This window comes from Saccoglossus kowalevskii, chromosome 4 (assembly GCF_978046115.1).
Source record: "Saccoglossus kowalevskii chromosome 4, keSacKowa6.1, whole genome shotgun sequence".
Taxonomy (NCBI): domain Eukaryota; kingdom Metazoa; phylum Hemichordata; class Enteropneusta; family Harrimaniidae; genus Saccoglossus; species Saccoglossus kowalevskii.
In genome coordinates, this window is record NC_140644.1 from 13,713,292 (window position 1) to 13,734,360 (window position 21,069).

The window sequence follows — 21,069 nt, forward strand, 5'->3', positions numbered from 1 at the left end:
CGCATGAGGAAAAATGACAGGCAACATGATAATTCAAAATTGTTGTTGGAAAGACACAAAAAATACTCTAAACTGAATACAGACTTAAAAGTCCATGACATAGTCTTTTAGATGTTCCGGAAGCCGGCGGTTACGGCTTGATCGTCTATGTTGAACGGGCTGCATGACTTTTGGATTATCATCAGCCAGGGATGTTGGTGTCTGGTCTCCAGGAGTCAACAATATTGGGTTTATTGAGCCAATACTTTGCGACTCAGTTTCTAAGGGAGTGTTAGTGCAACCTGTTGCCGGTGTTAGATCGGAAGGTATACTTGGTGGTATTGGTGGATGTGTTGGAGATAGTGGAGTGTCGTCTTCGTCCAGATGATATGACATAGGGTTTTGATCGGTGTCTTTCGGAGAAGGTACGATATAACATTCCGACTCTTTGACACGGTATGACATTTGCCTGAGTTGACTACCGCGGAACTTGCGGATGTTGCGCCATTGGCCATCGATACCAGTCACCAAGTAGCGATCACGGGCACTAGACTTATTGCGGTCACAGTGCAGATAGACGAGGTCCCCAACTTCAAGTTTGGGTGCACTGGTGGTTTTTACAGTAGGAGCTTTTGACTTCTCGCTAGCTTTAGTCTAGTTAGCGTTAGCCAAACGTTTCGTGTGTTGGTCTAAAATAAGTTTACGGTCGCTAATTGGAAGCTGGTAATTGGTAAATTGGTCTCTTTGGGTCCACATTTCACGTGCCGATAAGCCACTTGACCGTATGCGAGAGTTAACATGAGCGATTGCTATGGAGAGGGAGAGTGGCGTAATAGTTGCGCACAGTGGATCCTGGCGGAGAATCTCATCCTCAACTTCCTGTATTGCTCTATCTGCGACAGGGTTTTTGTTGCGATTCTTGATGCGGCCGACCTCAATATTCAGACGGTATTTTCGAAGAAGGCTGTCTTTCGATAGGGCTACAAAACCTGGAGCTGGGTCTGTTCGTATAACTGCGGGTGGACCATCAAGGGGGCTCAGGTCAATGCAAAGTCGCAGTAAGGCGTTGCGCAATGTTTCACTGCGTTCGTCTTCTATGAGGCACACTGTGGTGTATGACGTGACGCATTCTCTGACGACTAGGACTAATTGTCTTTCACGTTTAATTACATCTGCTGCGTATAAACTGCCCACAGATTCTGGTGGATCTGAAGTTGATTGCTTAACAATTGTGTGAGGTACTTTGTTAAGTGAGGCACACTGGTGACAAGAGGTGGATACGTGTTGGATTGCCTTGTCCATATCCAGTGCGAAAAAATAACGATGGAGGACCTGCTTCATTTGGTAACAAGACGGGTGACTGAGACGAATATGAATTGCTGTCAGGAGGCCATCTAACACCTGTCGAAGTACAACAATGCACTCGCGAGGTGGAGCGAATGGATCAGTATGCTTGACTACAAGTAGATCATCTTTGGCAATAGTGACGATGTTGAGGTAGTGTTTGACGTCTTTGATGTTAGTTAGCTTTTTAGATGGACGAGTCCCCTGGGTGAGATGAGAATGTGTGCGTCTTAAATCAGCGCATTCCAACTGGATAGTTTGCCACGCTGCCCTATTGGTGAATGGTAGGCGTTTATTTCCTGATGATATGTCTTCAACGGATGTGTTCATGACAACCGAGTCTTCCACACGTTCTACAAATGAACATATCTGACAGGTAGGGGTGGTACACTCTGCGGCATTGCGGCTGGCAAAGTCTGATGAAATATTGTCCTTGCCCGCCAGATGGCGCACGTTGGCCTGGTAACGACTAACAGACGAGAGGAATGTTGTTATGCGTGGGCTTGCTGAGAACTCACCCCGACAAAGTTTTTCGTACGCTTGCACACATGGCTTACTGTCGGTAAGAATACACAGTTTATGGTGGGACTGAATGATGTATGGCCCAAAGTGCCTTGTTGCGATGGCAATAGAAAGGGCCTCAATTTCACATGGAAGCCATGTTGCCTGACGGCCTCGAAGCTTGGCACTGAGGAAACCTGCGAGGTGGAGCTTGTCACCACGCGAGACATACATGGTGGACCCAACACTGTGTTTTTTAATGGCTGCATCAGTGACGATCCATATCTGATCTGTGCGTCTGGGGAGTGTGATCGTGTGATTTGATGATAATGCTGCCTGAGCAACACGAAAGGAATCACGAAGCTCATCCGACCATTGAATTTTATCTTGGGATTGTTGTCCAATAGTCGCATCTTCTAGTGGAGCAACAAGAGAAGCACAGCCTGGAAGCACTCTAGCTAGGACCTTATATGCGCCTATAAATGATCGTAGGTTGCGTATCTTTTCCGGTGGAGAACATGACGACAATGTAGAGATACGGTGTTGGCTTGCGCGGATGGTTCCCTCATTCCATACCCAACCGAGAATTGTGACTGTTGCCGGGCAGATGACAGTTTTCGATGGTGACAGTCTTAAATCATTGGCTGCTAACTTACACAGGAGACGTCTCCAGTTTACAAGAAGGTCCTCGATTGTATTTGCACCGCAGTACAGATCATCTGCGAGTTTGGCAATGCTACCATCCTCAAGCATGTCACCAAGTACGCGACACATTAACTCCTCCAACGCTGTCTCAGAGCCTGGCATTCCCATGGCTGAACGCACGTATACGCGGACACCTTTGAATGGGGTTACAACGCCACAGTATTTTTGTGACTCGTGTGACAGGGGAATCTGGTAGAAGGCCTTAGTGAGATCGGTGGTGATGATATACTTCCATTGTGCAATTTGGCGTAGTGTGCTGTCGATGTCTGGCATGAGGGCGGGTTGTGGCTTACTGTAGCGGCCAACGTCTGCAAAAGCGGTGACAAGACAGAATTCACCGTTTGGTTTTTTGACTAAGAATGAGGGGTTCACATATTCCACATTGACATGTACGTTGTCCGGGCGAGCAAAAACACCGAGCTCTTCAAGTTCGTCAAACTTTTGTTGTAACTCAGCCAACTTGTCACGGGAGTATTGGGGAACACGGCCCTTGCGCTGCGGTGGTTGAACAGGACCCATGTTGACAACTGCTTGAAATGGGCCAGAAGCACCGTTATAACCCTTGATTGCAGTGTTGAAGACATCATTATATTCATGGTGTAATGTTGCGAACTTTGCTTGGTGAGACGGAGAGAGGAGTTGGTCGGGGTCAATTTTAACCGAATCTGAGTAGCTCTTTTCTGGAAGAACTGATTTGTGTGGTGATGTTACATGAAGTGTAGTGTCTATGCTGTCTTTGTTTGTCGGTGGTACGAAGACAGGACATATTTGGCAAAAATGTTCATTGCGTTTCAAATTTTGGGGTGTGTTGGTCTGGTTCGGAATCCGAATTTTACCCGATATGGTTGAATAAATGTTTGGAGCAGGCCATGGCTTGTCAGATGATATGACTGAGAGCGAGCGAGATTCTACTCGTGGTTCAAGTGCAAATGCCTCGCTTGAGTCTTTGATTTCTGTAGGCAAGTCAAGTTCAATAAAATCACCGGGCCAAATTGTTGTTGACTTTGCGATGACTGCCCTTTGGCGATGAACCGTATGTATATGTAGTGTTGTCTCCCACAGTGACTTGGTGCTTGGCTGGACGAACACTTATATCATTGGCCTCCATGAAAGGGGTACCTGCGAGTATTTCAACATCGAGATTCTCGACAACGAGGCCTTCAAACTTGAAATTCGTATCATCGCGACTCACTGCGAATTTGGTCTCACCCACAACTTTTAGGGGAGATGAACCATCTGCTTGGCGTGCTGATTGAGAACTAGACTTTATTGGGACGCCGAGACGTTTTGCGGTGGCCAGTAGAATCATATTGCCAGTGGCACCACTGTCGATGGTAAGACGTGTAACCTGGTGGCCATTAAATGTATCAATATATGGTGACTGACGAACCTGTATTCTAAGGGCAGTAGGGACGTCCGCAGTGTCAGAGTCACTGAGGTCATCATCGCCCTGTTGAGTGTCCTGGGGAACGTCATCGAGTATATTAACAATCTGTCTGGCCTTGGTCATGAATTTACGATCTTGGTTCGGCAGGAAGTCACACTCGCTGAGGAAATGGTTGTCTGGACGGCTGGCCTGCTTACATAATGGGCATGAGCGGCTTTTGCGTTCCCTGGGCCGAGCCTTTTGATATCTCACTGGTTTTGGTGTGATGCGTCCCCTCTGAGGCCTTGAAGAAGCAGAGAGCATGACAGTGGCGTCCTCAGTCATGTGGATTTCATCTAAAAGTGAGCTCAATGCTTGCGAGATCTCGGGCTTTATAGAAGCTAGAGTCCGTGTCCGCAGCTCAGTCCCATACCGCTGTTTAACCAGTTTGGGGAGGTCACTATGAATTAGTTGTAACCAAGTGAGTACAATGTAGTTCTCAAGTGAAGGGGAAATTTCCTCATCGTCAGTTATTGTTTCACCGTGGTGTGAAATACCATTGTCGCTGCGTAACAGGTTATCATCAACAAATGCTGTTAAGCGTTGGAAGAGATCTTCTGGGCGTTCATCTGGTTCAAGGTGTATATTACAAAAATCTAGCAGGTGTGCACCAGTGGACTGGAACCCAAAATGGAGACGGATTACCTGCCAAATATTGCTCATGGATGTCGAATTTTTGACTATCATGTTGCGAGATATGATTGGACAGAAGTTGGCTATTTGCCCCAACATTAGTTCTAGGGCACTGACCTTCTGCTGGGCAGTTTGTCGTCTGCCGGCCTGGATGTCTTCTCCATCATCTGTGAAACCTCTCAGCGGTGTAGCCTTGGTTCGCTTTGTCCACTGTACGCCCTCACCGAGGAACTGTGCAAAATTTGAGTCTAATGAGAGTGTGTAGACCAGGTTCTGACGCCAGCTTTCAAACGAAGTAATTGTTTCTGATTTTGACAGACACCACTGCTTGGGCGCCCGTTGTTGGTTGGCCATAATGATTAGTATTGCTTAACGAAATCAACGTCGGTATTATCCAGTCGATATATTGACTGACTGGCTGTACACAATATGCGTGTGTAAAGTCCGTACGTGTATAGCAGGCTTGTGAGTTAACGATGTCCGTATTACCTTTCAATGACGTGAGATCCGAAGGACGCTGCCACCACGCCAGTATGGACACAGACCTGTTGTATACGGAGCTTGGACTACAACCAGACACTTCAGTTGGAGCGCTAACGAGCGAGTAACTCCGTTTATTTCTCAACGGGAAAACAGAACCAACATGGCGGGGAAAACACAACCAGAGAACAGAGCATGCGTAGCAAAATGTAAAGCGAACACAAGAGGGCGTTAACATGATTGTAAATACAATAAACACACATAGTGGCGTTGATCTAATTTGCATATTTTTTGGGAGGGTGTGGTCATTATTGCCAAAAGCACATCTAATTGTACCAAGGTGTAATCCTACCAAATATGAACTAAATTGGTCTAATGGTTGCTGGGATAAGAGCAAATAACTGCATTGATCTAATTTGAATATTTTTGGGAGAGCGTGGTCATACTGTCAGAGGCACATCTACTCATGTCAAGGTGTAATCCTACCAAATATGAACAAAATCAGCTCAATGGTTGCTGAGATCAGAGGAAAATAACTGGATTTAGCTAATTTACATATTTTTTGGTGTGACCCCAACACGTAGGCGCCAGTTATGTAGCCTCAACGTCCACGTGTGGGAATAACAGTGATATGCCACTGATTCAATCCACTTTTACAATGCATAAACAACCCGCTTTATACCACACCTTGGCCAGATTCCAATTTCTAAACTACTTGGACATGAACCAGGGCAAACACTTTAATGTGATAGGCTCGGAATGAGTCGAGGCAGTTTCTCAGTGACTCGTACAAATTCACTCACCATCAATAACAATAAATGCACAACTCAACTCTACACATGTTGCAAGTATCAACAATAAACATGGCAAATCTGTATTCTCCACCCAAAAAAACATTTCACAATAGCATAGAAATACAGGTAGTCATAAAACACAATTAAAATACATCAAATGATAACCACAGCCCAACCCACTTTTATAGAGCTCTGAAAACAACAATCACTATCGAATCAGTCCCTCGTCACGTGTTACGTGTGTACTCACGGCAAAGTGCTCAACGCGCACGTAGTTCCCAGCACCAGGGTAGTCAACGACAAAAATCGGCGAATTCCAAGTTACCATCAAGTCCCGTCGATTACTCAGCATACCATCGATGGAGGGGCCCCTTAGCGAGTCTTCTGTCGGATCCAGGTCGGCCTCCTTCCTCAATTTCCGCCAATTCACTTGACGCAATGATCCTGGGACTCGCCGTAGGCGGCAGTATTTTCATTCGAGGTCAATTTTGGATCACCAGGTCATTCCTAAACGCGTAATTAGGACTGAGTCGAGAATCAATTTTGGGTGCCAGAAATCATCCAAAGACGTTTATTTGGGTATAATTTGTGCTGTCAAGACAAAGTTCAGGCTAATAAAATAAGATTGACGACGTTTTCCTATGAGGAAAAAGTGAATTATTTGTTGAAAAAAGCGGAGAAAAATTGATACGCAGAAATCGTGACGTTGACTCTACGCATGCAATGCAGCGTCATGGAAATTGTCTACAGTACACGTACACGCATCTTTCGATGACGTGATTATTTTGCCAGCCAGCCCAGGACGCCGTACAGACATTGTACTAAGGTAAGAGCCTTTGCCATTTTCCACAAATTATAATATATTCTTAACAATTGCTTTACCTATAAAACTCTGCACACCATGCTATGATCATTCAGTGTTTTGTACTAAACGATTCATCGCTTAGCAAAGCCAATTTTCAGGATTTATTGGCACATGATGTCATGAATCAGAGAAACTAATGACCAAAAATAAATATTGCATCGTATATAAATGATGACAGCGATTTACTAGGCCCATGGCCTGTGAACTCATATGATGTGTGTGCACGGTGCGACGAGTAACAATTACCTAACCTACCGGTCCTTCACGGCCACAGTTGTCGCGATGCATCTCAATAAAATAGCATCTAAAACCAATTAAGGCCGATATGTGTAAATACTTGTACATTAATAGTCTAGTCTATGCAACCAACAATAATGGCATGCAAGAATGGCATTGGCAAAATGATGACCTCGGATGTAGCCATGTCTAGGGGCATGGATAGGATTTATAGTCTTTGCCCATTAATGTAATGTTATAATGTATATGAAGTATGTGATCATGATTAATCTTCATGATCATTTGTGACCACACCATTGATTATTCGGCATAGGCTACCACACACTGTATAATATTGAGCAGAAAGTCATGCAAGAAATTGCATTTGATTCACCACATTGGCATGGCTGGCTTTATTCATTCTTACTTTTTCATGATCATTGTTTGGCGCACTACAAGTTTCTTGTGATTTAGGCGGACTTTTGTCACATGCAAGAAACAGCAAGAGCTGCAATGTGTACATCAGGGGGCTTTAATCATGCTTGTGATGTTGCTATTGTAGGTAAATGGTCACAGCAGGAATGTACATAACTGTCATTTATTAGGCAGAAACTGATAGGGGCCAATTCCTTGTGCTCACTACATACACATGTACATCAGTGAAGGTTTTTCTGTTGCCAGCTGCCATTTTTGAAATGGTGCCACCGATTAACAGTTCATGCCAATCACCTCAACATTAAACAATGACATGTGTTGTCATTTGTTATTATTTTTTTTATGGAAATGAGTTTTTCATTGGCCTCATAATGGTTTAGATCTTTTTAACATGATCCACAAAAATAATGAGGGATGAACTGGGATTCTGTACAAACAGGTCCATGCATTTACATTCTATGTTTCTGGTTTGATGTTGACTCATTTACAGCCTTTTCATTGGTGATACAAGAAGTTTACTTCTTATAGCATGTGTTATGCAAACCAAAAATGCTGTTTTTGCACATGGTCAATTCACTCCGGTTATATGTCAGATGACACATTACTATTGCCATGCGATAAATTCATTACATTTATCGGTTCTATCAGTCTGATGGAATTGATATCATCATTGATAACTCTATGAAGTACAATTACATTCCATATAGTCTCTTTGCACCTACTTTATTTCTTATTCATTCTGAATGGACAGTTGGATGAACATACAATAGCCTAAAAGTAAGGGGGTATATTTGTACAACACCCTGTAACTTTGCATGATATGGGTCTATAATACTTGTCTGGTTTTGTACAGTTTATTGTTGCTGCACATATACTTATTGAAAACAACAAGATATAGTATTTTCGGCTTTTGCACCATGAGTCGTTCCATGCACATCATACCAGATTTAATCATGACACTCCGTTTACAACACTTATTTACCTCATTATAATGTGCATAACCTGTGTTTTCATTGAGAGGATGCTTGAATGCACGGTAGTGCTTTCAGCATCCTCTCACTGGTTATTTACAATGTGCCTCAAGATTTAATTTATGGAAAGTCAAATCATTTCCAAAGCATCTCAACAATGTTCTTCCTATTGAACATTCCTCTACTCAACACCTTACTCAAATCAGTCATTACAATATATAATCCGTACCACTTGTTTTTTTTTTATTTTCTTCCAGGCGAGATAATTCAACCATCACCTGTATCTCCTATTGGTTCAACTTTTTACTTTATTCTTACTCGAATTTTTTTGTAAACTTGTAAACTTGTTGTATATTGATGCTTAAGATAAAAAATATAATAAACTTTATTTTTTCCTTGTTCATTACAGACGTTTATTCTATTCACACTATTTTTACATGGTTGTCTTCCAACTAGTCATGCTGAGTGATGTCTAATAGCAGCTGGCCAAATTACAATCGAGTGGTGGGTGGGTCACAGTCAAGTATTTTCGAAACAAAACGTATACGATCGCCACCACACGTTGTGTGGCCATAGGTAAATATAATCCCATGAAAACACAAACTCTACACTACAAAATCCTTCATCGCAAAATCAATGCAACGACCAAGGCGGGAATGAAAACATTACCGTAAAACGCACAATGCCGTTTCAGTAACCAAACACTAGAACACTCTTTAACATATTTACAGTAATTTTATATTATTTAAATTGGTAAACAATAACATGGACCATGTCCGGGTTATATTGGGTAGGGTAATAAGAACCTAAAAGATGACTTCCGATGATAAGCAAACTATTTTGAAATTGGGTTCTGTGAAATTGGTTCTGAGTTATGAAAAGTATACACTACCGATCATCTTACACATACAACATAATACTGCATGGACATTGTCATTGTGTGTATAGATATGGAAAACATTTTGACTGGGAACACAATTCTGGTGAGTTGAAAACATCATGTTAAAACCTTGTAAAACACAATTCTTCTGAGGACTGCAAAACGGACATTAGGAAAAGTTGCAGTAACACAAATGCATATGAATTGGGCAGTAAACATATTGGGGTGGAGTACTACCCGCATAATTTATCAACTTGACATTTCGGTGACAGAATTTACACTTTCTTATATTTTCTATGAACTGAAAATCCTCATTTTTGTTTGAAATCATAATACAATGGCTGTTCTTGGTTGGAGAAATAACAGTTATATGTATAAGGACTATACATCAAGTGATTTACGACCTAATAGCACTTACACTAATAATTTTCAAGTTTATATTCGTTATATTTTGACTAATTTCCGTTTTAACATATATTTGCTGTTATTACTTGATGCAATAGCGATCATGTTTCGGTACAGTTGTTTTAGTACTGGCCAAGATACTATTCATCAAGTGATTATTCGACCCAACTGCATACTTAATACAAAAATATAAAATTCAATTCATTTAATGTTGAACTATAAAAATCCTAATAGCATCTTAATACGTTCGACCTGGCCGCAGAATGGCCGTGTTTGTCAGTAATCAACCCCCGCCATCACAGAGAAAAGTAAAAGTTGCCATAGCCTGACAGGACGAGGAGCGATTGGTTGAGGGCGTCATTTATACCATACTGCCATACCACAAAGATCAGTTACTGTTGTAGATCGTATAATAGTGAGATTAGTAGAGGAGTAGTCACGTCACTACTATGACTGCGAGGATTTATTACCTTGCTATTATTGTTGCGAGAATTTATCTTTTTGTCGTTATGATTGCCAGAGGTTATCACTTCTCAGTCAGAATTGCAAGGTATAATGAATTCATTTTAACATCGCTGTGGCCTTAATCCTAAACTAAGATTAATAGTTTAAACAAAAACATCATGTCGTACTGGGTCCAATAAAAACGCTACGACATCATAACATATCAACATATTCAATATGAATTGGACTTAAAACAACACTGTAACAAATAAAATGCCATTGGCAGGTCAATCGACACAACAAGTCATTTTGTTCTATATTAACATGTGCTGTGTTATTCTGTTGTTGTACATAATTTGACATCGTCATCACATTTATGATAGACAGACGATTTCATCATGCGCCATATTTGTAACCATCGAGTTTTATCAATTTTTCTGAATTTCAGCAGTATACATGTTTATAATTAAAATGTGATATAACAATTGTACTTTTATTCTTTAAAAATTTCATTAGAATATCTCTGAATTACCTTTAAATATCCCTAAATAGCTTATTTCGTGGTTATCCTGAATCTATAGGGTTTTTTCCTCATCCGTGTGTTAATTGTGATTAATTTCATTTTCTACCTTGTTTTATCTTCTGCATCAACTATGTGATTCTAGGCATATGTTTGATAGATTTATGATTTGTTTTTACATAAAAACTGACAAGCCACAGATATCCCGAGATGTCTGTTGTGGACAGCTGGTGCGTAGAGTGTTTTTTGCTTTAGCAAGTGGAAAATTAATGTTTTGTGGGGGGGTACATCGATATGCAAATTTAGAATTTCAAAAGCATACCAAGACTAGTCAATTACAATACAGAGATCTTGTTCCCTATGTCTGTGAACAATTCTTTTGTTTCTATGGAAACAAAAGTAAGCATGGCTTGAACTGTAGACATTCTGGGGTTAGTGTGTAACACACTCACACAACCGTGTCACCGCCATGAATTTGCTCTGATTCAGAAAACCAACCATTGTGATTGATCAATTCATATCTACATCAAAAATACACATATGATACACAGACGTCCATTCTTGGCTCGATTTCATCATTGGCGTTGATATGGTTACAGTAACCGGAATACATCTATAAATTATTCCAGGGCAAAAGTTATATTTATAATTGTGCGACTGCGCAGAAGGAAGTTTTACGCGCATATTTATTTGAACAATGACAAATCATATCGGACCATTTTAATCCGTCCACAGGTCGTGTTTTATATAATAGCACGCGTTGTATCATTCTGTTGAGATTATTTTACTCATATCGATAACAAACGACTTCTATGATGCACAGATGTACACCTTCTTCCGGATTACGTAATGTGAACATGTATGGTTTACATCGATATAATGTCCCAGGGAAATATATATTTCCATAATTTGTACACCGTGCAACTGTACGTGCAGGGGAAGTTTGATCAGTGTGTGAATTTCCACATTTAAGGTATGTGTCGTAAGGACAGTGGCGATGGCGCATTTGCATTGTCGTATGCTGTTGTATGGTTCTTTGTAATGTGCTGTTAATAATTTTTCTTTTATGCAGTTTCTCTGCTCTGTGAATAAAACAGTTGCATCGAATTCGTATTTTCAACGTTAACATTAATGCTGAAAATTGCTGACGAGTATTGCTTCGACATTATTACATTCCTACATTTCTCTACCATCCACGCATTGTTGTAAATCAGACGGACGAAATATACGTATATGTAGCTGGACAAATTCAATGCTCCCATGTAAACTGGGCTAAGATTCGATATCAAAACATCAATATTATAATTAATATTTCTGTCATATATTTCTATCTACACAACTACTTAATGTACTAATTATACACACATATCGTATACACTATCCAGGATTGACTCTTATTTTTTATGGACAAAATACTGCTTGATGTTGATTACAGCTTTACAGAATTGTAAACACAAATAAAAAAATTAATAACTTTTGACCTGAAGACAATAACATCACAACCATGGAATGCCGAAAATGTAATGTATTTCTTTGCCGATTGTTTATAGTACAAAATGGGTTAAGTATTTTAGCTCGCCTAATGACTGTTTCACTCACTACAATATATATCTTATATTTTAAATTTGAGTCAAACTACCAAAGTAATTAATTCGGCATTCCATGTGAAATAAATAAAGCTCATTTCGATTCCATTGGTTCACAGATTTTCAGGATGTCATTTCTTGTTTTACGATGCTTGTTAGTCGCGACTACATTGACGTTGACTTCATGCAGTGAGGTAATTTCATTATTTCCATTCATTAAAGTCGTCATAGAGATACTAAAGGACCAACAAGTTATGAATATTTTGAATATATCATTTTGATTTTATCCATATTTGTGTTTGTACAGGATGAACTTTCTAAATGGGTTTTCCCCAAACAAACACGTGAGTTACACCTTCTGTTTACACTGCACATGATATGAATACTAATTAGGTATATCGTATGTTATTTGTAATAGTTTAAGATAATTAAAAATGGTGATTTGCATGACATGTAATTAAAGTAAAAATACGAGATAGTCATAAATAGGAATTTACAATTTCAAAAACACCGACAAGTACTCCACAAAACAACCAGACTAAACGGCCAAACAGTCAACAAGAACAGAGCAACTGACAAGAGCATATTATTAATTAGGGGTGTTAGTCCATAATTCGTCTTTATTATTTTACTCCCAGGTGCTGAGCCAGCGTGTCCTGGTAAGTAAGTTACACACACTTCCTGTAATGACGTAATAGTTTAATTTAGTCTGCAGTCTGTATGTATTTAAACGTATTTTATTTCACAATGTAGAACAATCATATATTAAGGAAGTCCAGACTCAGACAGACGAGAATGTTAATGCGACATGCCGAGCCGTGTGTCAAGACAACGAGGCAGAAATATGTAGTTATCAAAAAGATTCCTTACCCTGTGGTACCACTAACGACAAATTGGGTTGCAAGTCGTGCGCTAATAAAGATAGTAAGCTATTATCGCTTAATATACTGGATTTCTACAGTGTCGTTGATTGGGATTCTGATTAACACGAAACAATTGTTACGACTAGATATTGTTTAACATTACCATTATAATAACTCTAAAATATCAAACTAAAACTTGCAAGTGTTTATGACCACATTCGCCTTGGCATTATTGTGTGATTTGTCTTCCTTTTTTTTGACAACTCCTTTAAAACTGGACATTTAATTTTTTTCAGCTCTGAAAGCTCTATACGGTTTGGGTTTCGATATATGTCAATGGTTTTGTCGTAAGTTATGTTTATATCATTTCAACAAACCTGAGTTGTAATGCAATCACTAAATGGAATGCAGGATTTTGCTAACATGAATTATTATTGATATGAAGAACACGTACTGAAAAACAATCCGAATGTGTGGCCATTAATGTACATGTACCACGCGAACCGGCCAACGTACACATAACGATTTGATAACATAAAAGGCGCACGTGCAATCTAGAAATGGCAAATTTGACCAAGTAGGACTGTTGCTTTGCAATTACAGACACCAAATGCGAAGAGCTCGGAGGGAAGTGTAGACTTTTCAAATGTAAAGCCGGCGAGCACATAGGACAAATGGAAAACACCTGTCCGTTCCCCTTTTTCTGCAAATGTTGTAAACGTAAGAATGTACAAGATACTCACATTTAAATATACGTTGTCTCGAATTATTACAGTATAATAATTTAACACAACATTGTTTAAAATTATTGTTATTATAACTATTTTTTTTCGTTACAGGGGATACCCGTGAGTTGGTTTGTATACTATATGGTCTTATGAAAATACGTTGTGCAATACAGTTAAAAAAACAGATAATTTTATAAACTGGAAGTTAAATCATTTTCCAATCCCCTTTTTTGCTAATTTTGGATGAATATTTCTATGTTGCTTTCATTCCACCTAAAATGATCTTGCAATACTATGGAATTACCCAGTTCTGTTCAAAAGTAGAACTTAAGTCATGCAATGAAAACAACGTTCTATTACAGAGCCAACACCATCCCCACGGCCACCAGGGAGTGCTAGTGTACAAGGGGACCCACAGATTCGCACATTCGACGGATTTCATTATATGTATAATGGCAACAGCGATTGTGAGTACGTATTATTTGAAGATTGTGTACCTCGTCCATCTTTCACTGTTTTGATCCGATACCATTATCTCAGGGAAGTTATGAAAATGGTGGTTTCCGAAGTTTCGATTGTTCTTAATGGAGACCGTGTTACCTTGATTGAGGACAGGCTTTACGTAAGTAGATTTCACTCCATTGATGTGTACACTCAGATAGAATCAGATAGCATTGTTAGTGGATGATTAATTGCTACGTTCACACAACAGCATTTTATCGGAGCCCTACGGCTCTAGCCAGAAAACACTGCACGACTAATCAGTGGAAAAACAGAGTTAAACAGGCAGAGCTGCTACAATCCTACACGATGTAACTTACCAATTCAGTAGGCTGTCCGAACAGTTTCGGTTTTATTGTTTCGTATTTTACCAATATGAATTTTCACAATTTAGAGTCAGAACCAGAGATTCTGCCAACCATTTTTAAATTTAATTGGCAGTGGTGAATATTCTCGTACATCATGGATTTCTATTTTGTCAGCCACTTGAATTGTTTACTATTGTAACCTGGAAAGTGTATTGTAATGAATTGTAGCGAAGGGGTGCACACAGCAGCTTTCACGTTTGCAATACATTACAATCAAATGTTTCTAGCATAATACACATCATATATGGCACATTAATTTATATTGTCTATTATATTCACTAACTTTATAGATAAATGGCAAAATCCATAGTCTTCTGACTCCACTGATACTCGGAAATCTGACAGTGACACGAGATAATGCAGGATATGTGAGAGCAAAACTAGATTCAACATTTACTTTGGCGTGGAATGGCAAAGGACGCGTTGCTCCTGTTCTAAACAAATCTATGTTCGGAAAAGTGTGTGGCATGTTGGGAAATGCTGACGGGGATCCGTCTAATGATATGCAGGTACCGATGCCAGATGGGACACTAAAATTAGTTACTGAGTCTGGTGACTTTGGGGACATGTGGATTGTTCCAGGAAGGTGAGCACATCATTACTGCGATTAATTTGTAAAGTATAGATGTAGATTTGTGTGATCTGAGCCTGAAAATTAATATTTTGCTTTTTTTTATAATTGTTTGATACTGGCTACACAAAGTTTAAATAGTTGAGCTATGCCATATTTAAAACATATTAAAAATATATTGCAAAATATAAAAACACTGACGTATATATGATTATGTTTGTTTCAAATCGGCATTGGTGTTAGTTAAATCGGCGTTTGGTCTTCAGTTGGTGAGGAAATTTCATTATTGAATAGCTCCAGTAGTACGTGTACATTTGATTTGAAATGACAACGCTATGGGTAGTGTGAATCCCAGGCAGCCAGGTTGTTTTTATTTTGTGATTTGTTCTCATCTAATGATGCCAAAAGTGTTAAATACTTGAGTGTGTTTAATTTTCTGTGTGTTCACTCCATAGTTGCAGTATATAATCCGTAAGGAGGACATTGATGTTGAGAAAATCATCATCATATTCGACGATGGTGATGGGTCTTTCGTTTAAATTATTCGTATGCAAAAATACGTGTAATAAGCAGTGTATACGTTATGCTTTAGTGGTAATAAAATACGGATACAGTGAAATAAAATATGTAATCAATACATGAGTGTATGCATGTTTAACATGAGGGACATTAGATTGAATTCAGCTGTAAATGGAAAGTCATATCCTAATAGTACAGCCAATGTTAATGGCTCTGTGACGTTGATATTTTAAATTAAATATTAAAATACAATTTTACGAAATACATGCCCTTCCCTTGTTTTGGAAATTAGCACTCCAGGCGCCAATAAAATCGGCAACATCTCCCTTAGCACCACTAGCAACCAATTTTATTTTTGTCACGCCATGTAATCTACAGGAGATTGTAGTGACGGGGGAGGGTAAGGTATGTATGACTTTGCTGTGTACAATTTCAATTTATCCCTGTGGTTATTTTTTTTTTATTTTACTAGCACGTTCATAATTACCTTATTAACAAGCAATATTGAGTATAATGCATACCAGGGGGTGGGTGACTGTCAGAGTTGTCAATCAATTAAAAGTGGCTGTTTTGAATCCACACCAGGAAATGAGGGAACAGTTACACAGAACTAATCTAACTATTTAACCACAGGCAGACATAAAAGGATTTTAACTGAATTAGTAAGCTGGGGAAATACTTTGCTGGAATAATACATACATAAAACTGGGACCCGGTGAGTTAAAACGCAACTGTAAACTGGAACTCAACAGAGGTATCTCAAACAGAAATTCCATCTCCTCGAAACACCATACAGCCCTTCACTTTTTTCTTTTCCCACTTTATGTCCCCCTGACGGAGTGAACGCAGATTCGCGGTCCTGCAACTAGTGAGTCCAGACAGTTTAAGCCCTCGGCCGCATATGCTATGTCTGGTAAATAACTGCGGATTAAAACATTTGACATCCACTAAAATCATACCCCAGCAAGAACATGATTGATTTACGCCTGCCTGAAATTACAGAGACTTGATATATAAAAGAGTTAGAGAATACAGTCTCTGGAAGTAATCTTGTGGGTCACACAAGGACTAAGGATCTGAGGATGTTCATGTGTCACGTTTCCCCGCCAAATAGCAGACAGCAGACAAACATATGTTTCACGCCATTCCTGATCTCACACGTTCCATAGTAAAACCTCACCACGACAGTAAAGAGACAGTAAAATATGAGTTACCTCGAATCCTGATTTCTGCATACTCGTTAAAAAAACCTAGCCCCAAAGAAATGCCCTGATTACTCCTCTAGAGTATAGTTCTGTTGTCAAAACAACGAGAGAAATGCGATTTAAATTTACATACGACCCGAGGCCAGGGTAAGCAATTGTCGGTCCACAGTGTGTGGATAGCAAGCTGTTGGCGGCTATTAATTTATGCTGTCAAACAGCTATTCTGAGTTCAGAGTATACATTGATAAAAGAAGTTTATTAAAAAAAAGTTACGTAATTGGACAGGTACAAACATTGACATTTGGTCTTGATTTTGGGGCTTGGCAGAGGATCGTATGTATGGGTTTGTTTCAATGCGCAAAACTTATATTTCCACGTGTTTTTATTTATTTCATTTTACATATTACAATGTAATGTTTGTATGAATGTTCTTCGCATTAATTTTACTGTAATTTTAATTGTATTTGTTTAATTGCGGTTCATTTCTATATCATTTCTATTTGTTTTTCTGTTTTATTTTATATATTACATTTCATTTTTTTTATTTTAAATGTCATTATACTATAAACAATGTTTCAATTATATTTTCATTTAACTTTATATAGTTTAGTTTATATGGATTATGAGTGTTTGAATCATGTTACAGAAACGTCAGCTTTGTTCTCATGTGTTTGATAAGTACGACTGAAGCCTATATCAGTGCACAATCCCCAAAATGCTCAAACATAAACAAAATTCTCATTTTAATAGTGACAGAAACTAAAATGTAGTCTACAAATACACCCAAACATTTTGCATTAAAATACATTTTACTGCCATCAGTATATAAATCGGACATATAATGTATGTTTGTCTCATGATTTTGTGATCATCGCGCAATTCTAGAAATCTTTACCGCATATTAGATATATGTTCAAATGTGGAAGCAGGCGAAAGGAGGGGAGGTAGCAACAGTTATTTTGCCGCAACGTCAAACCACAAGTTACATGTTGTAGGTAAGGTTACAGGTTGCAAGTGAGGTTAAAGATTTCCGGTCATTAAATACATCTTCTTTATATTATATACTAATAAAAGCAGATATAACATTTTTAGCACCCTGACCATGATCTTTTACTAGTAATTAACTGAATCGTAGAAACAAACGGTATGGCACCACCGTACTGTCATGAATTTGTTTGCGTGTATCTGTTGATCGACTTATTTAGCTGATTACTAGCGAATGGCTGTGTTATGTCTGTCATCATTTAGGCTCATGGGAGGTCCTGGACGGAACTTGACTCAGTGATTTGGAACTAATTACGATATAACCGTTGCTATCCGGACTACTATTTCTGACAGTTGGTATTCGCAGTTAGTAATATAGTGAACGATTAATCAAAAGATATGACGTGTCCATTATTTAGTGTGATTGGCTGAATGTGTGAAGGCCACGCCTTAGAGTCTTTTAACTGCTTTGTAATTGGTTAAGGTTTTGAAAGTGAATAAAAGAGTTTTTAGTTGGTCTTGGCGAGAACACCAGGAGAGACGCAGTCTTGGGCTAGTCTTGGGTCAGCCTTGTGATAGTCTTGGGGACTTTTCCCCAGGGCGCTGTGTCTTATAGAGTACTCGACTGACCGACTAAAGACGAGAGTTGATACGTATTTCGTTGTGTGCGTCTATTTGACTGTAAGGTTTAAGTACATTACAAAAAATTATAAAATAAAATCCTGCTGAATTAACTCTTTGAGTTCCATGATTTGGTTCAACATTTTGCCTATTTTAATGCATTTTCCTATCATTTTTTGTTTGATATTTTTTTAAGAAACTTCCTTTGGGCTACAATACTGTGTCAAATTATATGAACAAGCGTATGCAGGTTTAAATGTTGTGAAAGATGTAAACATTTGACATTGGAACTCACAGATTTAAAAGAATCTCCTAATTAATTAAATTAGTAGATGTTTCTGTAATCAACATGACGATAACATAGCTCCATACACGTGAAAATAAATCAAGATAAAATGTTTCTAACAAAATATATAATATTTTTTTTAAAAGTAAGTGAACAATTTGAAGCTAGAAAATTGGTAACAAATTTTGAAAATGTTCATAAAACCGTTCCTGTATGGGTTAATTTTAAATTGATGGTGTCATCTGGTCTCGTCGCTTCTCCACGAAGAGGCACGCCAACAACGACAAAAAGGGGACAGGGCAGATCGTTAAATGGATATCATGATCGTCAAGGCCGAGAGCATAATAAACGCTTTTTTTACAGTAGGTATCCTAATAGGATGAAAGCGTTAATAATCGGCAACTTGGCCTCCATCCCGCGTTTTTATTAGGCGGTTTGTGGGATTTCTATGGCATAAAAATCAGAAAATGAATATATAAACATGTAGCCCTGCGTACAGTCTTTCGGGCGGCATATTTTCATGGTCAGTTCAATGAGGCTGACCTACACGACTGTACTGTGTTATTGTACTAGAAGGACCTTGTGTAAGCGACAGTTGTTCGCTGTATGATTCAGAATAACAGAAAACTCACGTTTTTCCACGAGGTAATAGGCAATACAATCAGTGGTCGCCTAATCCATACGTCACTCTGCATATGCGGGGCTCATGACTTGAAGTTTCCTTAAAGGTCATTTGTGGGCGTTCGCACCAGAGCTCATCACGTTCGAAGCTGACGTGAGCTTAGCAGCCTCGACCAATCACAAGCCAGCTTAATGTTGATTTGCATAGGTAAACAAACATAGGTCAATCTATAGAGATGCAGGTTCTAGGGCACTTGGGAGTGAATTTTTTTTTTTTTTTTTTTGCTTTTTATTATCCAAAAAGTCTTGGCTATAGACTGTTGAAATTTTGTAGAATTGTGAATAGGGGAACATACTCAAAAAACGATTTTAAAATATAGATAACAGGTGCAAAATTATCTCTTTTGAATGCTTAGCAAGATTTAGCAAGGCTGTACATAAATAATAAAAAAAACATGGTGAAAAAAAAGAAATAACAGAATCTCCATATTATGCACTGTATTTAACTTTTTACAAAACGATAATACATTAAAATTTGAAACTGTAACAGCCATTTATTTATGAGCATTAGCAAACTTCTTACTGAGTGAATTGTTATGCAAATTAGCAATTATCTCAGCTTCTTTTTAGTGCACGTTCCAGAACTTTAAAAAAAAAAATAGCTCCTAGACGCTTTGACCTTTTGTTTTGAAATTTTCACAAATGATTGACAATGTGTTTATCTTCAAAACGCCGTTGGGGCATTGTTTTTAGTTGAATAGTGTTACAGCAATCGTACAGACAACTAGCATGGGTGTTAATTTATGCATAAACTTGAAGTAGTGAAATTTGAGCTGCTGCCCTACAAAATTTACAACTGGTAGACAGTTTTCAAGACGGCACTTTCTTCATAGTAAACAAATGTACCCATAAACCAATTTTGACAGGAAACAGAAGCATGGTTTAGAAGCTAATTTTTTTTAAATCACTTTTGACCAAAAAAGCACATTTTTGTGCATATTTCAAACTACAGTGTCCATAAAAATAAAATACTTACAAAACTTTAAAATTCATACAATAAGCTTTCCGAAAATACATAGTTTTCTGGACAAGGGAGGTCATCTTGGTTTCCTAATTAACTAATTAAAATACCTGTCAGGCAAACTGCATCTCTACCTTAATTTCTATTTCTAGGTACATGTGTAGTTGCATCTTTACCTCGCAGCCAGCAGGAGTTTTACACTTTGCTAACTGTTGTCCACAAACCTAGTCCAGGCAATCGTTCGGCAATTCGTCAGCATACCACTGCATTATCCGCTACATATTTCGTTATACAGACATCTCCACTTGTCAATGAGTAGGAGCCAATGCTGCCATTCTATATGAATTAATTTTACCTAACTAAACTAAATTATATTCTAAATTACTTGGCATACGCGTCTGTCCATCAGGTTTGCAATATTCCGTGGCGGACTGATATACCCCAAATTTATTGCTTTTAGGGGAAACACATATTCCCTCTGCTAGTACTAGACCATTTGTGCCTTCCACTAAGCCTTCTAACTCTCGGGCTACTGGCCCGCCATCTGCTGCAATTGATAATTCTGGTAGGCCAGTCTGATCGAATTACAACAGGGGT

At 38.8% G+C, this 21,069-nt stretch overlaps 2 protein-coding genes and 1 pseudogene across 2 annotated transcripts in view; 1 reads left to right on the forward strand and 2 right to left on the reverse strand.

Moving 5' to 3' along the window:
- LOC102804865 (monocarboxylate transporter 12-like) overlaps positions 1 to 19,611 on the reverse strand; it is a 32,364-nt gene extending 12,753 nt beyond the window's left edge. Inside the window, exon 1 of the mRNA XM_085498496.1 lies at positions 19,463 to 19,611. The gene's annotated coding sequence lies outside the window, so the exon portion shown is untranslated. The remainder of the gene's footprint in view (positions 1 to 19,462) is intronic.
- On the reverse strand, positions 634 to 3,838 carry LOC146746635 (uncharacterized; annotated as a pseudogene).
- Positions 11,427 to 15,839, forward strand: LOC102800961 (zonadhesin-like). Its single transcript, XM_078009264.2, has 10 exons — positions 11,427 to 11,571; positions 12,304 to 12,378; positions 12,492 to 12,528; positions 12,823 to 12,843; positions 12,938 to 13,108; positions 13,344 to 13,394; positions 13,651 to 13,767; positions 14,138 to 14,397; positions 14,935 to 15,230; positions 15,671 to 15,839. The coding sequence occupies exons 2-10, from the start codon at positions 12,313 to 12,315 to the stop codon at positions 15,681 to 15,683; spliced, it is 1,032 nt and encodes a 343-aa protein (XP_077865390.1). The 5' UTR covers positions 11,427 to 11,571; positions 12,304 to 12,312; the 3' UTR covers positions 15,684 to 15,839.
- Positions 19,612 to 21,069: the final 1,458 nt, after the last annotated feature.